Below are 23,807 nucleotides of genomic sequence, written 5' to 3'. Positions count from 1 at the left end.
TAGGTTGCCGATCTGTGCCCTAGGTCAGGAGTAGGCATGGCTGGCTCAGGAATTCTGGGAGTTGAAGTACACGAGTCATAAAAGAGCCAAGGTTGCCTACCCCTGCCCTAGGTGTATCCTAGGATTAACTATAGCTACTTGGTAAAATAAAGAAACACATAGAACTGAGCAGAAAAATTTTATTAGACACTCTAGTTAGAAATACAAATAAGGGCAAAGCCTTGAAGCTGACCCTAGTAAAATTCCATGATTGAAACTTTGCAATTATGGTCTGACAAAATGTGTATGTATTTGATCCTATGTGTGGCTGTTTATATAAAATGACAACAAAATGATAGTGGTTCATAAAACAATTAGCACCTTATATAATGATACCAGATCATTAACATAAACAATTCATATAACAATGCCCAAAAATAAAAACATGTTTTTATATAACAATGCCAGATATCTGAAATGATTAAAATTTTATTTTCATAGGATATTTCAGAATTAGTTGCCAAAAACAGATTTAAAAAAAAACTGACTTAAGTACATAGTCGAGCAAATTACTCTGTATTTAATAGAGGTGTTTTATAACATTGTCTTTTGAAATAATCCTTTTGCAAGCGATCCTAAAATCTAAGGAAATAATGAAAATTTTTCAGTAATTATAAAAACAACTATATAAAAGCATATTTATTACTTCAACTATTATGGAAATCATGGCTTCATTAACAATATAGAAATTGATACTGAGATGTTTGTTAGCTTGAAATATTTATGAATAAAAGCTAAAGATTATTAAGTATCCATTTTTAAAATTTTTATCCCACATTTATTGTCTAATAAGTTATTCAAGGCAGTGAACGCAGATAATACTTCTTCCTCCTCCTATTATCACCACAACAGTCCTCTGGGGTAGGCTGAGCTGAAAGTGATTGCCCAAAGTCACCCAGCTGGCTTTCATGCTTAAAAAGAACTCACAGACTCCTTGGTTTCTATACCAGAACTTTAACTACTACATCAAAGTGGTTCTCATATATATAATGTGACACTCATTTTATATTGCATTAATTATATTATACTGCATTTTATTTCTCATATAAACATAAGAGAACGTTCCTTACAATAAAAAGTGTTTATATTTACAAATAATATATCCACTGTAAAGAGATATTTCAATTACAGAATTACAACTTTCTTTCACTTTAATTTATTAAGCCAAACTACAAATAATTTTAACAGACATGGGATGAAGATAATAATGTAAATTAAATGACTATAAACTCTGTATCACACTTATGAATACAAATATGCAAAAAATCAAGCATATAAACTCAGAACGAGCTTCAATTAAGTGATATTTTTTGTTCCACCATCAAAAATAGCCATTTCTGATTTTCCCAATTCACAAAAGACCAAATAAAAAGATATATTTTTAAAGCGTATCAAAATCTTATTTACTCAATGTGTATTTTTACTTGTGTGCTGCTATTTGCATATATCTACTGGAAATATAGAGAACAGTGAAGTATGAGTTTAATAAACAAAAAACATACAACTGTTCAATGTAACTCTTTAAATGCTAACTGCTACCACAAACCTCAAACAGTAATGATTTCCAAGCTTCAACATGCATTAATAGGATACGTGTGAATATCACTGTGTACTGAGCTTAATTTAATATGATACAAGTTATAATTATTACCATGCTGAACACATGTATAGCTCAATGCAGAATAGTAACCGTCACTGCTATTATTTTTGAGCATCAAGTTACCTAATAAATCTGCTCTTCTCCATAGTCTTATTTTGGGTGAGGGCACCAACCTGATTGATATTATCAAGACCTGGATGGGCCCAGAAAAAGATATTCCCTTTTGGTTAATATATCCATTGTGGTTTTAGGTTTTGCATCAGTTGACTATTATTACCCACAAGTTGTTGAGGGTGCTCTGAGCTCTGCTCTGCAAATAACCAAATAGGAGAGTCTCTGGTTGAAGTAAGGCTTTTAGAAATCACTGCTATTGAATTGTCCTCCTTGCTGCACAGCATCATCTTTGCTTGAGTTGCTGTATTCCACTGCTGGGATTGGGATGAAGTCCCTGAGGCTGGTAATTCTCAGGGACTTTAGCCCATCTCCTTGGAACACTGGCTTAGGAGCTCTTTGCTTCCAAGTTATGCTGCACCAATCCTAAATTTGTGAGGCCTGACGCATACTGGGGATTGTACATTAGAGTTAGTTTTTCTCTTGGGCAATTGTGATATGATCTAGTGTTGGAGGATATTACTATCAGTCCATGGTTGCCCTCTTGCTCACTGGTGCCAATCATTCCAGTAGGTTGATAGGGCTTGTTCAGTGTTGCATCCAAGGTGACTGGGTGGATTCTGATTACAGGGTAGCTTGGGATTTTCCTTGAAGATCAAGTAGGCTGCTCAGCCAAGGTCTTGGTTGCAGCCTGGAACAGCTCAGTGACTGAGGCCTTGCACCCATAGCTCCTTTGTGAGCTGAGTGGTGATCCCAGGGTATACTTTGATTTCTGAGGGACTGGAGATGAAGTGCCAGAGAGATGCCTAGAGAGTTGGTGGAGGCAGGGAAAATGCTAACTGTACTAAACATGATTAACAGACCGTATTTGGCTGAGAGAGGCAAACCATTATTTCTCTGTCCTTATTGTGTCCACAGATACCTGCCTTGTCTACAGTGATCCATTTTTTTACTGGGAGAGACACATCCCATGAATATCAGGAACCATAGTGATAAGTATTCATGCTATCTACAGATAATTCTGATTCACTTAAATAGATCTATGTAAATCTTAACCCTAGCATTGCCTTGTTTACAGACATGTAATGTTATCTGCCCTAATACTGTGACTCCTGAAAATATCCTTCAAACTGTGAATTCAGTCATGTTTTTTAAAGTTCTCCCTGAGTTAAGATGGAGGTAACCTGTGGTTGTGGCCCTGCAATGGTATTGGTCTTTCTGATGAAGGAGATGATCTCTCCAGTGTTGAAGGAGGCAGTGGGTATACTCCTTCTTAGGGGGCCATTGCTGGATTTTATATTGTGGACAGTTACCATCCAGCTTCCAACCTTCGCTTTGTGAAGAAGGTTGTTGAGAAGGTGATCAGAAGCAGTTGCAGAAAATCTGGAGGAAGCAGATTATCTGGATCCATTTCAATCAGATTTCAGGCCAGTACTAAGACAGTATTGATTGCAAAAAAGCTTTGCATTTCTAGCAAAGCTGAAGGAAGACAGTGTTGCCATTCTTGAGCTTCTTGATCTATCAATCATGGTATCCTCTTGCACTGGTTGTGTGAATTGTAAGAACTGTGTTGCAGAGTTTACGTCCTTCCATAGCAGTCCTTCCTAGTCTCAATCTGGACTGCACATCTGAAGTTGTCACTGTATTAACCACTCTCTGGAGACTGTTTGGATCTGGATGGGGAGGAACATATTGAAGCTTAACTCCAATCACATTGAGTAGCTGGGCTATTTAGTTCCCTAGGTTTGGAACGTTTTCATCTTTGGTCTTAGGTTGCATTCCCCCATTTGAGACTAGCAGCATCCTGGTCTTGCAAACTACTACTGAAAAAGCCATTGATAGTTATGACCAGGATCATTCTATAGGCTCATCTTATGTACCAGCTGCACCCTTGCCTTAACTGCGAGGCTCTTCAGACAGTTACTCATGCTCTTATTATCTCATGATCACTAATGCAATGCAGGCTCCATAGAACTGTCCTTGAGGACCATCCAGAAGCTTCATCTGGTTCAAATACAGTGGCACAGGTAAGTTATGGGCTTCCTGCATTTTACCCATGTCATCACTGCTTCACAACCTTCATTGGTTACCAATTGGCTTCCAGGTGCAATTCAAGGCGCTGGTTGTTATTTATAAAACCTTTCATGGAATAGGGCCTGGTTATTTGAGGGAGTGCCTTTCTCTGTTCCTGCCAATTCAATGCAATTAGGCAGACTGGGTGTAATCTGGCTTTCTTAAGTCAGATGTTGCCAACTTGTGAGAACAAGGAACCAGGCCTTCTCTGTCACAGTTCCTGCATCCCCACGATGATACATCTGGCTCCTATTCTTTGAAAGTTCCATAAGTCTCTGGGCTATAGTGTTTGTGAAACCCATGGCAATGTTTTGGTTTTTATTCAGGTGGTTTGACAGAGCACTTTTTTTAATATCATGTGTTCTTTTAAAGTTATAAACTGCCCAGAATTTTTTTAGAATCATGTCACCTTGAAATTTAATAAATAGCATAACAAATACTAATCTTACATTTTTTTTCTTATATTTTGGCTAATATTTCTTTCCATGTTAAGCTATTACTCTCAATGGTAAATTCAACATTTTACTGAATGTTGGGACTACTAAACTGATCAGTTTATATCCATTTCAAAAACTCTGCATTATTAATAAAAAGAAATAACACTAGCAACATTATAATGAACAAGGTAAGAGGGCAGTAAAGGAGGAGCAGGAAATAATTAAGCAATAAAACTCCATGCTTAATAATATATTTTTGCTTTAGGAAGTAATATAACAGAACTAATTTTAAATATACTGCTTGGTAATATCACATGTTTTGTCTTTTAATATCATTTCTGCCAAAAATTCAGGGAACACTGAAGATAGTCACACTAGCAAGTTCATTAAACATCTTTTTCAGTAAAGCATGTTTATTTAGCTTTAAAAAGGTGTTCAGGTATGTCAGAAGAACAGAAATAATGCAACATCTTTCTAGGCTAAGTTAAAACTATCGGACATTAATAAAATATAGGGTAATTGCCACTGGGACAAAAATCTTGCAAAAAGAAAACTAAATCACATGCCCAAGTTAAGGCCAGTTCTATGAAATTAGGGAAAGCATTCTTGTTTAATCAAAAGGTAAACTGAATACTATGTAATAAACCCAAGCCATTGCAATGGTATCATGTTGTTATACTGAAGTAATCTTGGTATCAACTTTCTATGCCATGTCAATGATATAACTGTGATTATAGAGTTAATTTATTCCAAGTTGAAAGTTGAGGATAAAGGAGGAATAGGAGATACTGATGGCTGATGGAGCATTATAAAATGTGGGATAAAATACTTACCTGGGGGATGGTAACCTGCATGCTCATGTTATCATAAATACTTACCTTGTCTTGTAGTAGATTACAAAGATGTTGTTGAGGCAAGAGAGAACCAGGTGGGGCTGTCAGAGCCCTCTCCCCTTTTATTTCTCTAGGCAGTACTTATGTGATACTTACCCATCAGGGATAGTATTCTTCTTTACCATGCTCAATGCTGGAACGGACAAGAGCAGGAGGCAGCAGAGAAAATGGGCAGCACTGCAGCAAATGAGAGAGAACCTCGTAGTTAACATGGTGCAAATCCCTTTCTTGAAGTTTTATAGCTTTACCCTGAAGGACCACAATAGATGTGGTTCCTCCAATTATGCTTGAAACACAGAACTAAGATCAGCTTTTGAAACCAAAGGCCAAGGAGATAGAGTCTTTTCTCACCATTGCTGCTTTAGCATCCGCAAGTTCCTTCTTTAATGGTTGGTGTACTGGGAAAGGAGCACAACTGAGAGAAAAGTAGTACAGCAGCCAGGGTGTTTTAAAATTTCTTTGAATGAATCAGCCCTTTTGTTTTAAAGCAGTTTTATAAACTTGGCCAGTTGGACTTGGTACAGGGTTTCCTGCTTGAGCAGGGGGTCGGACTATAAGACCTCCAAGGTCTCTTCCAACTGTTATTCTGTGAACACCCAGAATTCCCCAGCCAGCATGCTGGATGGGGAATTCTGGGAGTTGGTCCACCACCTTATACCGTAGTAGCCAATTAGAAAAGCACTTCTACAAACCAGCCCTAGCAATCAAGAGGGCCCTCTTTTGATTTGGCTTCATGGCCAAGCAACCGACAAAATGGGAGATCAGAGCGAGCCGGTCAAGACCCGAGGGGCGGCTGTCCTATGACTTTAAAAGTATTGAACATTAAAGTTAGGGTAATGAAACATCTGCAAGAAAACAAGCAAGCTCAGAGAGCACAAAGGACCCTCATTTCAACCCTGAGCTTCAAATATTCTCCTTCACTGGTACATTGAACAATTGGAGAGCGGAGGAGCAGGGAAGAGCTCAGACTGGTCTCCCGCCAGCGGCGCAGCAAAACTGCTCGCGGGGCAGCCGACTTCAAACACCAGCCTGAAGGACGGCGAGACCTGACAGCAGCCATCCTGTTGCGGGGCGCCAGGGACACCCTAACGTCCCAGCAGCTTCTTCGCAGAGGATGGCGTTGGCCCACCACGGTCAAGGCGGCAGGTAGCTTTCGATTCTCGAAATTTGGGGGCCTTGAAGCTACCGAACCTCAGCTTCACGAAGAACTAGAAGCGGGCTGAAGGCCGCGGGCGGATAGGAACTTGGCAGCTCGTACCCTCAGGCAGGAGTTTGTTTCCAAACAAAGCGACCCGGCCCGGCAACAGATAACCCTCCCGATGCTTTTTGAACTGCGCAGGCGCCTCTAACGTCAGCCGGGTGAACGCATGAGCATTGGCGGTTCAACCACGGCGGGTTCTGTACGCATGCTCGCGCGGGTTTGCCCGGTTCTCGAGCCGGCGAGGTCCGAGTCGGAAAAATCCGCTTTGTTCTGAGATGCGTCGGCATCGCCCCCTTCAGGTGGAGGAGAGTTCGTGCGCATGCTCAACGTCAAAGCGGGTGGGAACTAAGTGAGAAGGGGACGTTTAGCTTCTTGGGTAGGGGTTCCGCTTTTTTTTTTTTAAAAAAAATGTGGGCCAAGATGTTGTGAGGAGAGAAAACTAGAAATCGATTCATTTTAGTTTCATTTAAGCTCAACAAGAGGCAGACAGCTAGCAGTGCTGGCTATTGGGGCACAGTGCAGCAGAAAAGAAATCGTCCCTGTTTCTGAGGGGAAAGTGTAACACTTCATTTTTTTTCCACCATTGCATACAGTTATTTCAACAGAAGGCTGCGCATTTTGGGTAATACTGTTTCTTGTACACATTAAGAGCTTTGACAAAATCCAGAAAGATAAAAAATTAGGGCCAGACAGGGTAAAACAATAAACAAGTTCGCCGTGAAAAGGAGTGCACAATTATCCTGTTAAATATTTTGAGAAGAGCTTTGCAGCTTTTTTCCCAAAGGCGGTTTCATATATAAAGCATGCAATGGGTTTATTACAGTCCTTGTTTAAAACTATATAGAATTCATAACTGATTTTTATTTAGTTAATCTCTTGGGCATATTTTTAACCAATTTGCTTCTGACCACACTATATATGTTATGTCTGGGATATTTCAAACTAGAAAAAAATTTGGAAAAGGATTTCCTATGAAGCAGAATAAAGTACTCAACTGCAAAGAATATTGATAGTGGTTGTATATTAGTAAAAAGCCAAATTGAACTGCTTCATATAGAAAAATATTGATAGTGGGGTTTTGTGTGTTTGTGTGTGTGTGTACATATATGTATGTGTGTGTATATATGTCTAAAGTGACACAGCCTCCTGCCTCCCATTTGTTTAACGAGTTAGATTGAAATTGGTGTTGGTATCATAGATCTCTTTGGGGAAGGGCTTAATAATTGGAATGCCACAGGTGGGATGTACAAATGTGTCCTGCTAGCTGATTTTAACATTGTGGCAGGAACATAAGAGAAAGGGGTCTTAAATATTGAAGAATTAACTTGTAATTCCTTGCATCTTTAACTTTAATTGGATGCAAATAGATAATGCCGGACTCAGTTGATGAGCCAGTTGAAGTAGGTTGACTTGGACAGAGGCAGGCAATGGTGATCCTCTAATTAATATGACAAGAGTTAGACTGGCTACCTCGAGAGAAGAACAGTTGGAATCTTTCTTGAAGAGACCCTTCCATATGTTACTGATTGGTTGGTTTATTCATTTTTTTAGAGGTCAGCCAACTTCAAATGACTCTGCAGCTTACAATTTCAGAGCAAGGAACAATAAAAATTAAGAAATCAATCATAGACACCCAGAAGAGAGAAACATATATAACAGCAGCAATAGCAAAAACTTTACAGGGGCTAGATCAAAGCTGAACCAGTGAAACCAAATGCAACAGCATGGATGAGTGGAGAATTCTGGAAATTGAAATCCATATAACTTAAAAGTTGCCAAATTTGGAAAACCAATTTGTTTGGTGTAAGGCCAGGCTTGGGATCTGAATCCTGGTTGTTCTGCCCCATGATCTTCCACATAGGAAATAGGTGCATCTCTCCAGAGGTGTCTGAGGCAGAGGAAAGTGACAAAACATCACAATGCAAACTTCTTTTATGTGTTTATGTGCAATGCTGCAAGTACAAAGTGGAGTTTGAATTGTGATGTTCCAATAACACTTAGATTTATATACCACTTCACAGTGCTTTACAGCCCTCGCTAAGCAGTTTATATTCAGGATATTGCTCCCAACAATCTGGATCCCCATCTTACTGACCTCAGAAGGATGGAAGGCTGAGTCAATCTTGGTGAGGATTGAACCCCTGCAATACTGCACTGTGCGACCACAGCTCTTTGCTGTGTACATTTAGTATTTTGGTATCATTTACAGGAATGGACTCCTATACATAATCCTGCTGATTTTATTCAATCTGAAGCTTTTGATACCATGATCCCTTTCAATTTTTATGTTGCCTTTACAAGATTGCCCTTTATGTTGATATTCCAGTCTTGCATAATTCATTCAGTCACTGCTGCTTTAATTTTTTTTTCTGCCTTTCATATTGTCTAATATTCTTTGAGGAAGAATTTTAAAAGAAGATTCTAATGCACAGGATTTTTTTCAATATAGTGGTGGACAGCAAAGCTATGTAATGTTTTGGATTTGATTTTAAATTTGTGCTTCAGAGAATGTAAGGTGTAACATAACACCTGATGGGAATGCTTTAAAGTAACCGTCCTAGTGAAAGGTGATGCCTTTATGAGTAAAATCCCATGCAAAATTGGTCATTTCTTATAAATAGGTTTTGTAGTTTAGTTTTATAGGATCAGGCTGCAAGCAAAATTTCTGTTACTTTCTGTTTTATTCTGAAGTAGCAATAGCAATAGCACTTAGACATATATATTACTTCACAGTGTTTTAGAACCCTCTCTAAGTGGTTTACAATGTCAGCATATTGTCTCCAATAATCTGGGTCCTCATTTACGGACCTCAGAAGGATGGAGCCCCATCTTTGAGCCCCATCAGGATCGAATTCCTGGCTATGGGCAGAGATAGTCTGCAATACAGCATTCTAATCACGGTGCCATCACTGCTCCTCTATAATATATATAGTGTAATGTAGTGTAGTGTAGTGTATAGTTTAGTGCAGCGGTTCTCAACCTATGGGTCGTGACCCCATTTGGGGTCGAACGACCATTTTATGGGGGTCACCAAACAACGCGATCCGCCATTTTTCCCCCTCAGGGGGCGCCGCTGCGCATGCGCAGCGCATCCGTGTGATAGGGGTCGCCGTCACACAAAGGTTGAGAACCGCTGGTTTAGTGTATAGTCTAGTCTAGTCTAGTCTATATGACAGTACATTCAAATCTATAATTGTGGTGCACTTAAGTTGAAAGAGTGCTGAATTGTTGGACATTTTCAAATTAACACCCCTGGCATCAAACTGCATATGGAAAATTGACATTCAACAGAGTCTAGCTAGTAAAGCCTGTTTTAAGACCCATCACTGGTGATAAGTGCATCCACACATATTTTATCTTGAAGCTCACAACCTACTACATTTTAGATTCTGTGGGGATGGGGTTGACTTATATTCAGTTCTCTTTCTGCAGAAATCTATTAACAGACTCTTCAGACTTCTATAAGGCTTTTTGTGTAATACTTTTAATGATTTTTTTTGTAGATAAAATCTCTTGTATTCAGGCTATTCTAGATGCCTCTTTTGATGTATAGACTTATGGAATATTTTACCATTTGTCTTCTGGATTTTTAATCAATTTTTATGTATAATGTCTAGCTATGAAATTATTATATACAACTTAGTTAACAACATAAATGCTTTCTGTTTAAAGAATGCAATTATTAGATTTCTTCTGTAAAAGCTTGTCGTAGAATCCTCAGAAACACAGTAATAACCCATTCTTTAGCCTCCTGTCATTAAGTGATTTAGAGAGAATGGTATTTTCAACCACAGATAACTCTTTTTTTTAAAGTTGGTACTTAAATTTGGTACTCAAAACAAACAATATTTTTGTCAGTACTAAGTTGTATTCTTGCACATATCATATACCTATCAACTTTGTGATATTGTACATTGTTACATATGGCACCAATCTACTTTTATGGGAAGAATTGACTGATAATTGACAAAACCAAACTGTTCTCACAAATATTATAAATTAGCTGTACTGCTTTATTTGATTTTTGCACAGTACATTTTTATATAAACCTGGTTTCCTATAGCAGGGGTCCCCAACCCCTGGTCTGTGTACCAGTACCGGGCCGCAGCATGCCAGCAACTGGTCTGCACAAACAAGTAAATCCCATCTGTGGGATGCAGGCAGTACATGAAACCACACCCCTTTGGTCCCCAGAAAAACCTCTCTCCACAGAACCGGTCCCTGGTGCCCAAAAGGTTGGAGACCTCTGTCTTATAGTACTTACATTTTCTAATCAACAAATGCAGCTTAAATCTTTAAAATTATGTTGTCTTAAATCTGTTAACAGCTGTCACTTTCATAAAATGATTTGGATTCATGTAGACCATGGTACAATTGTAGTATTGAAGATTTTATTTCCCACTTTTTTTCTGGCACTTCAAAATTTTCTAATATGTTCATGCATCCAATTTATCCAGTTCATTAGATAAATAGTATTCAAACCATGGACCTTAAAACTATACCTTTTTCAGGAAAAGCTAAGTCAAATAAATTTATCTTTAGGTTATTACATATAAATGAAATGCAAAAACAATGACAAAAATTACAGCTGTTTCAAATTTTAAAACAAGACTGAATTTGGATAGCAGTAACATGAGATATGTCATAGCACAATTCCACATATGTACAAGCTACCCTCAATGAACTGTTCAATAACTTTATGTGCAATCAGAAAAATATGCTAAAACATAAATATATTAAAAAGCCAAGGATATAGTCCAAGCAAATTTCTTTTGATTAAAGTAATTGTATATTTTTATTGATTGTCAAGCTGAAATTATTTTTGATATGATATACATATATTTAATAATAATATAATACTAATAATATTACTAATACTATAATAGAGTTGGAAGGGACCTTGGAGGTCCCTCTAGTCCAGTGGTTCTCAACCTGTGGGTCGGGACCCCATTTGGGGTCGAACGACCATTTCACAGGGGTCGCCAAACAAGGCTGTCCGCCATTTTTTCCCTTTTCTTTGGCTACGCCCCTGGCACCCGGTGATATATAAGTGGTTAGGGGTCACCACAACATGGGGAACTGTATTATGGGGTCGCGGCATTAGAAAGGTTGAGAACCACTGCTCTAGTCCAACCCCCAGCTCAGGTAGGAAACCCTATACCATTTCAGACAAATGGTTGTCCAGTCTCTTCTTAAAACTCAACTTCTGGAGGCAGGTTGTTCCACTAATTAATTGTTCTAACTGCCAGAAAATTTCTCCTTAGTTCTAGGTTGCTTCTCTCCTTGACTAGTTTCCATCCAATGCTTCTTGTCCTGCCTTCAGATGCTTTGGAGAATAGCTTGATTCCCTTTTCTTTGTGACAAACCCTGAGTTATTGGAACACTGCTATCATATCACCCCTAGCCCTTCTCTTCATTAAAGTAGAGATATCCAATTCCAGCAACCGTTCTTTATATGTTTTAGTTTCCAGTCCTCTGATCATCTTTGTTGCTCTTCTCTGTGCTCTTTCTAGAGTTTCAACATCTTGACAGTGAAAACTCTACTAGGACTAAAGTTAGGGTTAGGGTTAACTCTACTTGGAGTCATGCCCAAAAACTAATGCTAGGGATAGATTCTTACAGGTATTTGAAGGAAAGAGACGGTTACAGTATTTATTCAGAGTTATTGTAGTGATCAAAACTGAATGTAGTATTCCAAGTGTGGCCTTATCAAGACACTATAAAGTGGTATTAACACTTCATGTGATCTTGATTCTATCCTCTGTAAATGCAGTCTAGCACTGTGTTGGCTTTTTTGGCAGCTGCAGCACACTGCTGGCTCATATTTAAGTGATTGTCCACTAGGACTCCGAGATCCCTCTCACAGTTACTACTATTCAGCAAGGTACCACCTACACTGTACCTGTGCTTTTGGTTTTTCTTGCCTCAATATAAAACCTTACTTTTTTCACCATGGCATTTCATTTTGTTAGATAGTGCCCAATGTCAAAATCTGTCTGTATCTTATGTCTTTCTTCTGGAGTGTTGGCTATTCCTGCCAGCTTGTGTCATCTGCAAATTTGATTAGTTCCCCATCTATCCCCTCATCCAAATCATTGATGAAGTTGTTGAAAAGCACTGGGCCCAAAACAAAGCCCTGGGGCACCCCACTGCACACTTCCTTCCATGTAGATGCAGTTCCATTGATGTTCATATTTTATCTTTTTTAGTTAATTAACATAAATGGATTCTGATGAAGATTTGGAGGCATTACTAGATAAAAAGACGAAGGCAAGTTACGACAAATATTTCTAAATAATTATATTATTTTCTAAGTGATATATTAATGATTAGATATACTTGTTCTTTAGATAATTAAATATTGAGACTAATAAGAATGTGATTATATCCATTGTTTAGGGCTTTTTTTTTTAAATGGCTTTGGATCTCTACAGATAAGATTTTAACAATTTCCTTTATGTTTTTAGAAAGAGAAAGTTCAGGAAAGATTTGCAAAGAAAAAAAACTCTTTACTTAAAGGAAGTGTTAGAAATCAGGTTCTTTCATCCATATTAAAATAGAATATAGTATATTCTTTAGAATTTTGGATATTCTTCAGAAACTGCTTTTTAGAAAATGCCTCTAATTATGTTGATAACTTTGTCTGTTCAATGTCACATTTTGTTTATATATTTTCATGAAAAATGCACATGTAAACTGCTTTGAACTAATGAAGAGGTGATTTAAAAGTATTAAATTAAATATACACAATTTGTACCCTGGAGTTAATCACAAAATAATAAAAACAGTGCAAGTTATATTTAGGTTTCTTCCAGCTATAGAATAGTTAAAAACAGGAAGCAGAGAGGAACAACGGATAACTCTTATGCTAGAGGAACTGCGTAGATTTCCCATAAGATGCATGTTGGGACTGGCACTTAAATTAGGAATGAGCAGGTAGCCAATCTGCAGAAGACAGTAATCTACGCTGAAAGATAAAAACAAAAAAGCATAGGTGAATAATTATAAAGTAATATAAAATTTGATGAGAGAAATATTTGTTATACAACATTGTTGATTTATATTGTTTTCTGCTTGTACTACACTCAGGTATAAAAGTATATCAAATAAAAATACTAAATACTACTTGTTAAAATGGCAAATGTAATTTAAGGTAAATGTAATCCATATGTAAACTAATAGGGAATTGAGGTCAGTGACCCGTTTGTAGCAATTGTTGAAAAATTGTTAGGAATTAAAGGAATGGAAGATAAAACTGCCAACACTATAATGCCTATTTAAAAAATACACAGTGTAATCCCATGTGTACAATTTGGGTTGCTGAACCTCGATAACTGTATTATAAAAAAGAGGCAAAAAAAGAGTAATCAAAATGTTCAAGCTGTAAAAGTGAGGAAAAGTTCTAACATGAGATACATAAATTAAAGGAGACATGACAGAGCTCTATAAAACAAGTAGTCATAGTGTATAATGAAATTGGGAAAAATAATTGTTTTGCACTCACAATTTTTGAATCTATGGTCAGCTTATATTTGTGGGAAATAATAGGATTAAAATGGAAAAAAGGCTGGAAAATAAAGTGCTTTGAAAATATCTGAGGCCTGGAGGAAAGATGGGATATACATTGATTAAATCAATCAATTATTCAATCAATAAATCAATCATACAGGAATATAGTTCTTATAGTTTATTAGCAATTTTTCTTATGCAATTTAGCAAACTGAAGATGACCTTTATGATGATAGAATACAAATAGAAGCCCAAGAACAAAGTCCACAGAAAGGTAATTCAGTATTTTATTTGGATGGATATTACTACTATAAAATTTAAGAACATTTAGTGTGCCTTAAATTGAGTTTTATTATTTCATTTTATCATTCTTTCACAGTATCTTTTTTATGCATTCTTTTCAATATTAAAAAAGTTTTCCCAGGGAAGATATCCTATCTTGACTTCTCAATTTAATAACATGGAAAAACAAAAAAGTTCACGTATCACAGTACAGTGGTCCCCTCTTAACGATCTAAAAATATTTTAACATTAATTATAACATTAAAGTAATTTGTAATATTTTGTTATTCCTTTATCTACAATTTCAAAACTTAGCTGTAAATGCACTTTTGTCAAATAAGGCTGAAGAAAGCACAGTTTTCTCAATGCTGCTGCTCTGTCTAACTTTACTGCTTAGCACACAGGTTCTTTAACTGGAAGTAATTATACCCAAAGGAGTAACTTGGGCATATGTTGTGGGTAATAAACCATTATCTAGGTGGTTCCTACTTCCCTAACCCATGTATACTTACAGATGTCCCCACTTTTTCTCACTTTTTCTGGAGCTCTTACTGGAGAGTGGTAGTAGCTGGGCCACTAGTTCTGTTTTAAGAAATTATAAAATACCTTTGCACTTCTAGAAAGTTACTTTTTGATTCTGTAACTGTTCCAGCTGTTAGATATGGCAACTTTTCCTCTACTCTCTTACCTATTCAGACTCACCAGAAAACTATTCTGGCAGTAATCTTTTTTCTCTTTCCATGCACTATACAACTTTTATGTGAACTGTTTAATTTATTGTAGTTAATCGGTATCATTGCAGCTTGGCCAATAATCCAGATTTCTAGAGAATTTATGAACAGAAGCATAGCTTTTGAAGAAAAATGATCACTGAAGACTAATCTCATTCCAATTCTCTAGAAACTTAAGAGACAGCTGCACAGCTAATGCAGATTGTGACTTTGTGCTCGTCCATTCTTAACCTAGATTACTAGGGCCTTTGTGAATTTGTGAAAGTGAAGCAAAAATGTAATTCCCTGCCTACACACTGTGCTACTCCATCTTTTTAAAAAAGTTTACAATAAAATGGTTAACTGGCTAAGCTGATGGATTTATTCTTCCAGAAAAAAATACTTTGATACTGTATATAAATTATCCATTCATGGAAGAATCCCTAATTAAACAACTCTAATTCAAACTGTAGAGCAGTGAAGGGTGACTGGCTAATTCTCACCATGGGAATGGAAGAGGTCTGAGATTGCACTGTACTTTCTTTGGAGGTACTGTTTGATTGATAATGAAATGGTATAGCTCCTTTTGTTACTGTCAGACTTTATCCTCTTTGCATATTCCAGAATTTTACATTCTTTGAATGCAAGATAACAGTGTCAAATACTGGTTATTTAATTTTAGGGCAGGAAATGTGGCTCTTTTCCATGATTAGCCACAGACATTTTTTCTCTCACTGCTTCCACCTCTGCTTTGTCTTCCTTTAATAGCTCCGGCACAATGACTTCTAAATGATTCTTGAAAGACAGAAGGCAACTGAATAGAACTAAAGCGCACTATTCATTTAGAATTTTGCTAAGTGTGTGTCTCTGTATGTGGTTCAGATGCAGAACTCAAGCATTTAACAGCTTCAAAAACTAAAACTAAAAACTAAAAAAAATTATAGTCACATATTTTACTGTTAACAATATGATATACAGTATATACTATAGGGCAGGGGTCCCCAACCCCTGGTCTGTGGACCAGTCCCAGGCCGCAGAATGCCATCAACCGGTCCATGCAAACAAGCAAAGTCCCATCCACGGGATGCAGGCAGCACACAAAACCACGTACCCTCCAGTCCACGGAAAAACCTCTCTCCACGGAACCGGTCCCTGGTGCCCAAAAGGTTGGGGACCTCTGCTATAGGGACTATGAAAGAATTCTGTCACAAACTACATTCTAAAAATATATGCTTTCTTGATTCTAGTTGTGGCTGAAGTAGAAGAACAAAATACATTAACTGAAGCATTACGGGACAGAGTAAAAGAAAAGCTGAAAACTGTCAAGGTGATAGTTTTAATTGATCTGTAACTAAATGAAAAAAACCACAATATTTATTTATGCTTCTATGAAAAAAAATAATTCAATGTAAAAGATTCACATCAACATCACTTGAAGTATCCCAGAAAAAAGTGGTTATATGATGAGTAATTTGTAAGTGATTTTGGTTATTAATATGAATGTCAAAAATAATATTGTAAATACAGCATAATATTTATTTTAGGCTGCGCAGGAAAAAGATTTTTCTCACATACAAAATTCTGCCGCAGGATTTCAGAACAATCAAGAAATAAATGCTGAGGTAACAAAATTTTTGTAAAAAATATTCCCAAGAGTAATAAACTATTGTTTTGGTCAGTTTCAGGATGTTAATAATGAGAAAGGCACAGTTTTGTAGAACTGTAATTCAGTCCGTACTGCCTTGTATAAATAGAAAAATGATCCTTTCTTAATTCTTAATCTTTTGTTAATTTTTATTAAAAGTTAATGTTGATGTTCTATATAATCTGTGCAAAAATAATATGTCTGTAATCTTATAACAGGAATAGAAATATACCATAGGGAAAGATTTGTCTATCCTATTCTAGTTCAGGGGTGTCAAACTGGTGACCTGCAGGCCGGATGGGTCAAGAGCAGGCCACACCCACCCTGCCTCCGCAAAGGCAAAAAACATCACGATACATCACATGATGTGATCGAGTTTGACACCTGTGTTCTAGCTGATCCTTGTGGGTCTACTCCCTTTAACTTTAAACATAATCTTTTAAATTGTTTTCTTCCTTTTAAAATCTAATCTGCTTTTTCAAAAATGTTTTCTAGCAAAATTCTATTCAATTTCATGTTTCATATTTCATATTTATATTTATTTTAAAATTATTGGTATAAGCATCACGGAGGATCCACAAAGCTTAATAAAAAAATCTGCATCTGGGAGGTCAACAATAAAAACAGAAAAAGCCCTTTGAAATAATGTCAGCAGAAAACAACAAAAGGTTAAATAGCAAAAAAATTGATAGCAACTGAACTAACGCTGACATTTCCCCATTCTTTTGTTTCAACAAGTATTATGAACATATCTAAAATTTGATTGCCAAATCTGAAACAACAAATAATTTGAATCATTCCTAGAACTGGTGGTGCCATAGAAAATAGATAATTAGTAATCACTATATTTTCCATCAAACCTTATTAGCAAGCACGGAAATGAATACTGTGGAATAGATATTTTTCTAGTTTCTATAGCTAGATGTGCAGTTTGGGATATCAGGCAATGGGCATAATTATTTTTTGTAAACAAAAAATCTGATCTGATCACTAGTGGAATTTGCAGGAAAGTTATATCAAGTATTCTCAGTATTAAACTGGAGTCCTTTTGGCATAAATTCATTAATGTTTCAAATGATAACTGTAGTTATGAAATATTGCTTGTATGAATTCAAATTGTCTTTTTAGTTTTAAATAGTATTTTGTGCAATTTAAATAGTAATTTCCTTTTTTTGAATCAGTGTGAAGCTAATGTAGCAGGCTATACATACTTAGAGATGCTGTTTTACATTAATCTAAACCTTATCACACAAAGCATTGCCAAAATGTTTATATTCTTTCTTCATTATATTTTCCCAGAATTATTTAAAATGGGGGGAAATGGATCAAGATGTTATTTCAAAATGTCCAATCTCAGTGTTTATGCAGCTTTTGGAATAAATAATGACAATTTAGCAGTATAGGATAATTTATGGAGATCACAAAACTTACCTTCACGCCAGTTGTTTAATTAACAAATGTATATGAATAAGTGCCAACCTAGTTTTAGTTAAAGGGTAACCTATGCATCTTTGAAACATAACAATATTTCACTGAGGAGTGGATGGTTGCTATTGTAAAATCAAGCATAATATTTGAGTGGTAACTGTTAAACAATATGAGGACAAATAAAGGAAAATATAGTTTAAGAGAAAATAAAACGTTACTCTATGATCTATCAACAGTTTTTCTGCTATGTTCTTATCACTCTTAGAATGAAGCACCCATAGATGAGGGTTTTGAATTTTTTATATCAACTTTTGAAGAACACTCCAATATGAAAGAACTTGATACAAATCTTGGACAGGTATTATTCTTTACATATGAATTGTCTTTTTCTTTTTTTACTTGAGTGACTTGTAGTTTTTTATAATAAACAGATACAGAGCATCATAATGCTGTATATTTCTTTACTAATGAAATAAACAATATTGAAATGTTATTTTAATATCTCAGAATGTATATGGACCAAGTAATTTTTTAATCACTTTTTCTTTAAGCTCATACAATGAAGTCTTCGAAAACATATTATGCTTTTCTTGGAAATTTTTCATTATAATCATGGAAGTAATATGTAGTTATGTGTAATTACAATATATTATGTATTTATGCATAAAACAGTGCATTTGCAATTGGATTTGAGGTAATACAGTATTTTACAGCCTGCCTTTTAAAAACTTTTTGTATTGCATTGTACTTTCTCAACATAATTTTTAAAAAGTAGAAGAAATAACAACCATTGGCTTTAATTGTCCAGTGTAGCTAGAGTGTATCATTTTCTTCCTCTATACTATACAGGATATGCCAATACTGGGTCCTAATGAGAGCTAATAAATTGTATTAAACTATATTCTTCTTTACATAGGCTCTAAATAGCCCTTGCAGAAGTGGGAAGCTGTTGTAAAAAAGAATGCTATGTGTGTCTGTGTGTCTAATACTTAGACCCTTCTGATTTTAAATAATCAACTTCTAGAAATGCACAAACTAATTCCACAATGTACACATTAGCCTGCTCAAAGCAAAAAATAGCCAGATTGTTTTAGTCCAAAACATTTTTGTATCCTTAGTGTGCTTCCTGTTCAATGTATATTGGACTGCATCATTAGTTTAATAAGTTACTGAATTGTTAAAGAAGTTATTTTAAATGAGTTACAAAGTTTGAAGTATTGATGAAGTACAGTTAAAAAACAGAAATATGAACACTGAGAAATTGTTTATTTCTGTCCTGAAGGTAGGTCCTTGATGCATATCTGCTGAAATTTGTAAAGTAAAATGATACAATAAAATTCAACAGAAATTATCAAATAAATAATTATCTTAAATTATTTCAAATAGGATAATTCTTTGTTAATACTATTGAAAAATCAAAACTTAAATCATCAAGTTTGTATATTTAAAATATTTATAGTTATTTATAGCTTTTCTACTACCCATCTTTCGAAAGGTAACAAAGTGGCTTTTTGACACCTTTTTTGTGTTTGTAATAAAGACATCCCTCTATTTACTGTATACATAAGTAGAATACAGTATTGTACTACTGGAATTCTGTTTGTTCTCAACACTTACTCCAGAAGGTTAAGGATTTTCCAGCCAAACTTTGACGGTACATGGGAATTTAAAACAATGGATATCATTGTTTTTCATTCAGACCGAATTTCATTTATGAACATATTGATTATTTTCTAGGAATTACCTATATCAACTCAAAGAATTCAATGGAGATATTGTTTCATGTTAGTTTTTATTCAATTATTTCTGAATTTATTATTTCACATTGTTTTTCTTCATGATAAACCATAGAAATCAACAGATGGCTGCCTTCAAAACATCTGTAGCTTAAACGAGCAAACTTCACTGCTTATCCATATGAAAGAAATGTTGACAGAATTACTTGAAGTAAAATCTCCTACCTGTAATTTCAATAAAGCAGACAAAGAAAAGGGATGGAACCAACTCTTTATTCCAAGCACATTACCAGGTGATATAAGTTTCCAAAGATATTACCACATTGATACTGATTTTATAAATATAAATATAAATATTAGGTCTATCTGCTGATTCAGAACAGAACTGTTATCAGGTGCAGAATTTGATGTAGTTTTCATTTTCTCTAAACCTATCCTCCTGTAAAATTCACCATAAAACTGTTTGTAAATGCTAGGGAAGATTTTCATGCTGCAAAAAATGGCACAATGGTACCAATGTCGGAAAAGTGCTCCCCCTCCCCATCCACAGAAATCCATATACTTTACTTGTGTAAAATGTCTTCATATAGAAGGAGGAGAGAATAATGTTAAATGCAGTGATTCTTAAGAACAGGCCAAAGTTGGGTCCTCAATTCAGGTCCAAAGTTTTCATGGAGATATGAGTTGTTTGTCATTGTGGAATACTCTGACTTCTTATGAACACTGAAAATATTCAATATTAATAGACAGAGGAATCTCAATGCTGTATTAGTGGTCATCTCTAGCAACTTAGGAAGGGATGCTGCTTGGTAGCAAAACATGGCATATCAACATTATCCTGTCCTCTTCAAACCATGAATCAAAACCAGTTAAACTATGGGCATTGCTGGTGTAAATCTCTTGATGAGATAGAAATAATGATAGGTTTAGTGTAATCCCATTGCCATATTTTTGCATTCAAGGCTGCACTTCATGGAATGCAAAACTGCACCATTGTCATAATAGCAGTTTCTTATTTATCAAGGAGCCATGGTCAAAAATTATCATTCCAGAGACTAGCAAAAACTAATTAATTTTCTTTCCCTCTTCAGAAAAATCTCTTTTCTACATCTAATATGAAAGTAAATATTTATTACCATATTCTATCTTTTTGGTTTTTTTCAGAGGTAAATTTGAGATAGATCCAAGAATAACTTCTCTATGGATATTTCCCATACATGAACACAGAGACACAGGACTGATTATTTCCTTAATTTATTACTCCCAACGTGGCTCCCATAAAAAGAATAGTCCCTTTTAATGATTCTTCTCTCCTGCCTTTGATAGGATTGCCACTGGAAGTAATACTTGTGTCATCTAGCTCCTGCAGCCATTTCTTCATATTAACTTTTTTCCATAGTATGATCCTGGATTTTAATACTGTGGGATAACACCACAGATATTCATCAAATATCATTTTACATCTCATAATGGGGGTGGTGGAAGCAAGATGTGCACAGGGTGAAGTGGGATCTGGTATTAGTCTATTAATCATCTCCAGCATGCATGGCATTTCCCCATTGAGGCCCCAAGCCAATTGGCAAAACCAGGTTTTCAGGTGTTTATGAAGGATCAGGAGGATGGGAGCAAACGTCACTTCAAGGGGTAAGATGTTTCAAAGGGCAGAAGCCATGACAGAGAAGACTTCTCCTGGACCTTGCCAACCATTATTCCTTGAATAACAGGATGCATGCCTGCTCAAGTAATCTGGACCCATGTCATGCAGGGCTTTATCGATAATAACTAGCACCTTGAATTAATCTAGAAATAGACCGGCTGCCAGTGCAGCTTGCAGAACAGCAGTGTAATTGGGCCATTCTACGGCCCCAAAGGCTGCCCGTGCTGCCGCGTTCTGCGCCATTTGTAGCTTCTGAATGGTCTTCGAGGGTAGCCCCATGTAGATCTCATTGCAGTAGTCCAAATGTGAGACAACCAGGGCTTGAATGACTGAGCTCAGGAATTCCTGATCCAGGAAAACTTGCAACTGGTGCACAACCTGAAATTGTGCAAAGGCAATTCTAGCTGTGACTGCCATCTGTTGTTCATATTATATGTTTTTCTTATAGAAGAGTTGCTCTAGTCTTCCAACCAGTTTGGTATTTTCCCCATTTTTCCAAGGTCTTTATTTTTGTTTTACAAATATGAAAAAATAGTAAGTAAGTAAGTAAAAATATCATTTTAAAGTAAACTATTGACTTGCAGATCACTGCTAATTTTTTCAAAGGAAAAAAAATATGAATTCAGTGCCTGATTTATTTAGTGGCTGATTTTTTTATTAAAAAGATTGATGGATCCTTTTTCACTAGGCCTGAAAGAAAAAGAGAACAGCAAAAGAGCACCAAAATAAAGTTTTACGAACATTGTGCATAAACCCTTTGAGCGGAGCTGAGATGAGCCTTCTGTAGCTATTTTTTGTCTCCATGCTATGGATCAAGAGGAAAACATTACCCTTTTTTAAAGAGTATTTTTTTTTAAAAAAAGTGGGTAAATATAAAAAATGATACTTCTGATAAAACTTGGCAGCATATTCAGTCTAGCCTTTAAGAGACAATATAGGGAAATGCCATGATAGGTACAATATGGTTGTACACAGTTGTTGTATACAATTATCTCTGTGTTATGAAATTTCAGATTTCCTTAATCTTTCCATGAGCTTAGAAGAGCAAAAGTTGGAGAAAGTAAATTTTTACTGTCAATTCACTTTATTAGGAGTATCATCTGTAGCAGATTAATATGGCTGCTATTATAAATATTCCACAAATCATTTGTACCTTTTTTCTCTGTATGTAACCAATAAAGGGAAGAAAACTAATTAACACTGCAATCTCTAAATAAGTGTACATCATTCTTGAAGTCATCTTGATTATTCTCAGTTATACATAGCTGTAAGCTACCAAGCAATATGTTGCCACGACTCCTAGAAGAGGAAGGGTTTTACATTCCAAGAAAGCCTTATATTCCTAGGAAGATGTACCACAAAATGGAGAATCGCCTTCAGCAAGAAGGGGTAAATATGATGTTTTTGCTTTTTTAAAGAACCACTTTCTAAACAATTTGTTTTAAAAACAGTTATTTGCTGGTTTGCGTGATTTTCTTTATGCTTTTGAAACACCCTTATCAAGGCAAAAGGCTGGTTTGAAGAAAGTGGGGAAATAATATCATTACCTTCTCCGATCAAGCAATCAAGCCATCACATAGTATCTTTCCCTGTTAAGACTATCACAGAATTAAATACAATACACAAAAAGGTTTGTTTTTACTCTTTCACACTATTTTACAAAGGGATATTCATTGGACAACATTCAGTATGCTTTGCTAGAAGTGTTAACGTTCAGGAAGACCGACAGTACATTTTAGTTGTTTTTTTTCACCACAATTAAATAACAATTTGTGGAGGGGGTGTTACTCATTCAAGGTCTGCACTAGCATTTGGAATTTCATAAGTTTGGTGAATTGCTTCATCACTTTCCACTTGCTTTGGAGAAGAGATGAATGAGCAAGTTGCAAACATCTAAGAGATCTCTGCTCATTTTGAGTTAGTTTTTAAAGCCTGGCTGCCTATTCAGGCCTTTCAGCTTTGGGTCTTTGTATCAAATGTTTTGGGGGATATAAATGTATCGTACTACAACCATGGCTTTGTCACACATTACTATTTACTTATACTTAAAAAATAGTATTTAGCCTAGTACCATATTTAGTCAAGGTTGAAATAATTCTTAAAATTGAAATAGTGTGAGAAAAACATATTTTTTTATGTTGACTTACAAACAGTTTTTATCTATCAGGTCAAACAGATTTTTCTCACTTTGGATTCATTTAGAGAGCCTGCTTTAAAAATATACATACATAGAAGTACAGTCCGTATTGCTGTTCAAAATTACTTTTTTTAAGAGATTTTTTTTTCACCCTCCCAAATAGGCAATGCAACCAGAGTTGGAAAATTGTGCCAAGTTTGATGACTATAAAATGTATCAACTAGATCTTAACATATCAAGTATTGTCTTCAGTCATCATTGTCTTTTTAATTGTGAGCAAGTGTTGGCTGTTAAGTTGCTTGATATTTATGAATGTTTTCAGAAAAGACAAGAGCAAAATGTTACTAAC

General features: G+C 35.8%; 2 protein-coding genes across 5 annotated transcripts in view; one reads left to right on the top strand and one right to left on the bottom strand.

Annotated features, from left to right (window-relative positions):
- Positions 1 to 6,490, bottom strand: part of LOC120306905 — a 37,085-nt gene extending 30,595 nt beyond the window's left edge. For 3 of the 4 annotated variants that reach the window (XM_039340941.1, XM_039340944.1, XM_039340942.1), the window contains exons 1-2: positions 5,505 to 6,405; positions 5,250 to 5,330 (exon numbers count right to left, since the gene is read on the bottom strand). In XM_039340941.1, the coding sequence (XP_039196875.1) occupies positions 5,250 to 5,330; positions 5,505 to 5,521 (98 nt within the window). In that variant the 5' untranslated portion in view covers positions 5,522 to 6,405. The other variant, XM_039340943.1, reaches the window with a different exon arrangement.
- Positions 6,231 to 23,807, top strand: part of CC2D2B (coiled-coil and C2 domain containing 2B) — a 71,885-nt gene continuing 54,308 nt past the window's right edge. The window contains exons 1-9 of the mRNA XM_039340945.1: positions 6,231 to 6,299; positions 12,564 to 12,624; positions 14,071 to 14,137; positions 16,103 to 16,182; positions 16,400 to 16,477; positions 18,194 to 18,286; positions 19,780 to 19,957; positions 22,577 to 22,710; positions 22,826 to 22,951. Coding sequence (XP_039196879.1) covers positions 12,577 to 12,624; positions 14,071 to 14,137; positions 16,103 to 16,182; positions 16,400 to 16,477; positions 18,194 to 18,286; positions 19,780 to 19,957; positions 22,577 to 22,710; positions 22,826 to 22,951 — 804 coding nt within the window. The 5' untranslated portion in view covers positions 6,231 to 6,299; positions 12,564 to 12,576. The remainder of the gene's footprint in view (positions 6,300 to 12,563; positions 12,625 to 14,070; positions 14,138 to 16,102; positions 16,183 to 16,399; positions 16,478 to 18,193; positions 18,287 to 19,779; positions 19,958 to 22,576; positions 22,711 to 22,825; positions 22,952 to 23,807) is intronic.

The sequence above is a fragment of the Crotalus tigris genome, unplaced genomic scaffold, assembly GCF_016545835.1.
Source record: "Crotalus tigris isolate CLP2741 ecotype Arizona unplaced genomic scaffold, ASM1654583v1 scf7180000017757.759095, whole genome shotgun sequence".
Classification (NCBI taxonomy): domain Eukaryota; kingdom Metazoa; phylum Chordata; class Lepidosauria; order Squamata; family Viperidae; genus Crotalus; species Crotalus tigris.
This window is presented reverse-complemented; position numbering and strand designations above follow the sequence as displayed.